Here is a 4,863-nt window from a genome sequence, read left to right as displayed (position 1 = left end):
ATTCTCCTGAAAACAATCATTTGGTTCTAATAATACTTAAATATTGAAGTTAAATTGGTAGATAAGTAGCTGAAAATGGAACTTATCTCCCTTGGCAAATCACTGGATAATTACACATGAAATAGAAAATGTCAAAACAATCAAACATTAGAATTCACTGAATTACATCCAATTAGAATGGTAAGAGAGTAAATCAAGAATAAAATATTTCTAAAAACATATTACATATAGTAGCACACAATGCACAATATAACAAAAAGAAAAACAATATCTTGAATGATTGTCAACCACGAAGTTTTATTAACACAGCATAGTTATGTCCCTTCTGTTATTAACTCGTAGTTATTCCTGCTGAAGCCACATATATTCCCAAATTAATCTACCCGTATTAAAAGGTCTTTCATCATCTATAACACCACGAACAAAGTGTAATATAATTGTACTGCTGGAACATATACAGAAGGCAATTAGAGAATCTACTTTCGAATTTTTAGAACTTCTTAAAATAAAGTTTGAAGAAAACTTAATTTTCATACATATTTTTTTGTTGCTTTTGGTTTTAGAAGAAGGGATGTAGTGTCCTTGTCTTTTGCAGCCCTCGCAAGACTGATGAGATCTTTGCAGTTGAAGTTCAGTTGGATCATTTGTGTATCAATGTTAGCACGAAAATGTGAGCAGAGGTGAGGGAATTCCGACAGTTGCAGCTCTAAGTATAATCAACTTAATGGAAAGTCGTACAGTTAACCAATTGTCAAATGGCAATAAGTAGTTGGGAAAAGAAATAAAAAATATGTAGAAATATAATTCTTATACTCATATGCAATGCAGAGAACATGTGTAAGAATGTACAGTTGTTTAATAAAATGCTGACACAAGAACATATATTTGTACATATGAAATATATCAGAATGAATCAACCACAGTATATAACTGGTATTGATTTTTATTTCCCCCAGAAGAATGAAAGGCAAAGTCAACTCCAGTAAGATGCATAGGGACATGTTAATCTTTTTTTTTTCTATATGAATTTAAATTCAATAACACTCACTTTACAGACCTTTCAAACAATTTATCTACAAAAATGAGAAAAGAAAAATAATAACATTTCTATATAAACGATAAATTACTTCTTTGTTTAAAATATCATTGGTTCACATTTGTGTTTTCAAATTGGAAATTGTTCCATACATTCTCAAAAAGTTCCTTGCAGTTTACTTTACATTTTAATTTTGTGCACAAAAGAAAAGCACCAGACATTTTTCTGTGAAGAGAGTAAGATTCCTCTGGAGGTGGCGTTAATCTGTGTTCTATCATGACAGGAACAAGGTTTTGAATGCGTTTTGCAGTTTTCTGGGTACCAAAATTAAATTCTCCCTCAAACGAGAAAGCTTCCCCCAAAATCATTACAGCATCAATATGAGCTTCTTCCATTACTTTAGTTTCATATCCAGTTAAAAATCCAAGTTCAAGGGAGCCACTGAGAATACCATCACGATTCTGGTCAGATGCAGATTTTATAACTTTCATGTATCTATCAACAAAAGATTTACTAAATTCGCGACTAGCACCAAAATCCAACAAACCAATTCGTTTTGTTTCAGGAATAAAAAAGAAGTTTGCCCAATTAGGATCAGTTTGCATAAATCTAAAATTAAATAATTCATTTAGAGTTAGCCTGAGTAAATGTTTACCAATCCAGTCCCTTGTTTCTTGATCAATCTCAATGCATTTATCAATTGCAACACCTTCAATATAACCTGTGGTTAAAACTCGTGATGTACTTAATTCTTTGTATACTTCTGGAATTACAAAAACAGGATCATCTTTCAGAAGTTCATAAAACCTTTGTCCACATTCAGCTTCTCTGGAATAATCAACTTCCCATGTTAACTCCTTTTTAGCAACAACTATCATGTTATCAAGATAAGCACCTTTGGGAATGAAGTTCCATATTTTTAATACTCCCATCAAGTTATTTATATCACTGTCAATACTCTCTGCAACGCCAGGATACTGAATTTTCATTGCTGCCATCTTTCCATCAAGAAGTGTAACTTGATGAACTTGGCCAATTGATGCTGCTGCAAAAGGTTTCTCATCAAAAGATAACACTTTGTTTTGCCATTCTGAACCAAGTTCAGAATTTAATATCTTCATCATCTGCCATTTTGGCATGAAATCTGCACTCATACGAACACGTTCAAATATTTTTTGGAGTTCAGGACTAATTAAAGTATTGTCTTGTATGCTCATCATTTGCCCAAGCTTTAGAGCTGCTCCTCTCACACGACACAATGTGCTTACTACTCGTTCAATGTTGGCTTCTGTCATGAAAGGACTAGGCCCAAGTATTGTTTTACTAACTTGATCTGGAGTTTTCTTTCCTAGTGTTCGTCGTGTGACTTCTGCCAAAGCTCCAATACCTAGGCCAGCAGCTAGACCACTGTAACTAACTAACCTTGCAATCCTGGATGAAGGTACACGCCTTTCTTTTGATATACTAGATAGCTCTTGTTTAGTTTCCAGATTGTACTTTGGTGAAAGTAATTCAGGGTCCTTGATAGTCGTTACAGTCTCATATTCATGTGAAGATTGCTCATCAGATAAATTCTTAGGAGGTTCCATCTCTACTGCAGGTACTTCTATGGTGTTTCTCTCTTCCTTTATATCTGGGGAGATTTGTTCCTTCTCTTCAGTAGATTTCGGAGCAAACAACTCTGACTGGATAACTATGTCATCGATTCCATCTTCAGTATTATAAATATTTGGGAAATCTGACAGGACATCTTCATCCGATTCTTCAACTTCAATATCTTTTTTCAAGGAGTTCTGATTAAAGAGTGCATTAAAAATGCCAAACGTCTGTTGTGACAATATTTGAAAGCTATCAGATATTCTTTGGCGAGCATCAGATCCACTGAAACCAGAGGTCTGAACTCTTTGAGAAGCACAACTTGCAACATTTTCGGAAGCTGTTTTCAGACTAGAGTTTTGCCAGAACGTATTTAATTCTTTTGAATTTATTTCAATTAAGGCTTTGCTAATACTTTCGATTCCTTTGAATAAACCGATAAGTTCGTTAGTACGGCGAGACATAATGATAGATTTAACGAACCCGAAGCGCTAAAACAAATTAATCATAAATTAAGTAGGAAGGATAACGGGATAAGGTCAAGACAAATATCCCCCGTTCGCTTCCTTGCTTCCTTATTTTCGTATAAATCAGATGATTATTTAAAAATTAAAGTTGAATATAATAATTCGTTAAATTCAAAAAGATTTAAATGCAGCCAGTTCACAGCTGCGGGAAAGTTATATAACAATCACTGACAACATAAACAAAGTTGAAGCCGACTGCAAGGTGACATCTAAATGATCATTTGTTTTCCACATATTTTTTGTTTTCTTAAAAGGTATCTACTTTCAAATAACGTTATATAATTATGAAGAAGGGCAGATTTACAGAAGAAATGTACTTACATGCAGTAAAAGTTTATACATCTGCATGCCGATAACAAAAAAAAAAATTAACACGTGCTGTTATTCGTCGACAGTTTGTTATTATGAGCGCTCTCTCGTGTTTAAAGATAGATAACTAACAAAATGTTTATAACAGTTAGCTCCCTTTAATTTTTGATTAGAAAATTATTAGCATCAGGTCAAGGAAATAGGGTGTCTTTGGAGGGTTTCTAGAAAAGTAATCTCAGTTGTTATGGGTACCCTAGGTACGGTTGCCAACAAATCTAACGGTTCCCTTATCGAGATTGCTACTACCAGAGTTGCATTAATTGAGAAATTTGCTTTATTAGGAACCACAAGGATTGTAAGAAAGATCTTCAATATCTAAGGAAACTGGTTGTGATCCGGTATCAAGGACATTGATTCCGAATGTCAAACATTCGGGCACACCATGAATAATGAGGTACTAGTAAAGAAGAGTGGTCCCCAACGTGCAGTCGCGCGTCCACGCTAGTTAGTCGTGAGTAGTCGATCCTACAACAACGTAAATAAATAAAAAAAACAAATCGACACACTACCTGTTTTTGTTAACTTCATACATTTTTTTTTAAATTAGATTTTTGTGAACAAAATAATTTTTTTTTCTAAACAACGTAAATAAAAAAAAAACAAATCGACACTCTACCTGCTTTTGTTAACTTCTAAACAACGTAAATAAATAATAAAAAAAACAAATCGAATATATATCAAAAATACGCGCGCTCGCACGCCCACTTGTTTTAGGATCGACTACTCACGACTAGCTAGTGCGGAAGCGTGACTGCGAGGGTGCGCGTTGGGGACCACTCTTCTTTAGTAGTACCGAATAATGATAATAATGATAGTGATGGTTTCGATTTTTTGTACAAGGCCAGCAAGTTTAGGGAAGGGATAAATCGATTGCATCATATCCAGTGCTCGACTGGTACTTATTTTATCGACCTCGCAAGGATGAAAGGCAAAGTCGACCTCGGCGACATGTGAACTCGAACTTGAAAACAGATGAAATACTGCTAAACATTTCGCCCGGCGTGCTAACAATTTGACTTGATTAATATTTGAAATTGACCTCCTGAAAAAAAGAAAAAAAGTAGCTACCAAGCATACTCTTTTACTTGTTTCAGTCATTTGACTGTGGCCATGCTGGAGCACTGCCTTTAGTCGAGCAAATCGACCCCAGGACTTATTCTTTGTAAACCTAGTACTTATTCTATCGGTCTCTTTTGCTAAGTTACGGGGACATAAACACACCAGTATCGGTTGTCAAGCGATGTTGGGGGGGGGGGACAAACACATACATACATATATACGATGGGCTTCTTTCAGTTTCCGTCTACCAAATCCACTCACAAGGCTTTGGTCGGC

The 4,863-nt window shown here is 35.0% G+C and overlaps 1 protein-coding gene across 1 annotated transcript; it reads right to left on the bottom strand.

Moving 5' to 3' along the window:
* Positions 1-277: 277 nt before the first annotated feature.
* On the bottom strand, positions 278-3,565 carry LOC106879033 (atypical kinase COQ8B, mitochondrial). The gene has a single exon (XM_014928435.3). It carries the CDS (start codon positions 3,094-3,096, stop codon positions 1,144-1,146), a length of 1,953 nt encoding a protein of 650 aa, XP_014783921.1. The 5' UTR covers positions 3,097-3,565; the 3' UTR covers positions 278-1,143.
* Positions 3,566-4,863: the final 1,298 nt, after the last annotated feature.

Source organism: Octopus bimaculoides, chromosome 1 (genome assembly GCF_046866305.1).
Source record: "Octopus bimaculoides isolate indiv1 chromosome 1, ASM4686630v1, whole genome shotgun sequence".
NCBI lineage: Eukaryota > Metazoa > Mollusca > Cephalopoda > Octopoda > Octopodidae > Octopus > Octopus bimaculoides.
This window is presented reverse-complemented; position numbering and strand designations above follow the sequence as displayed.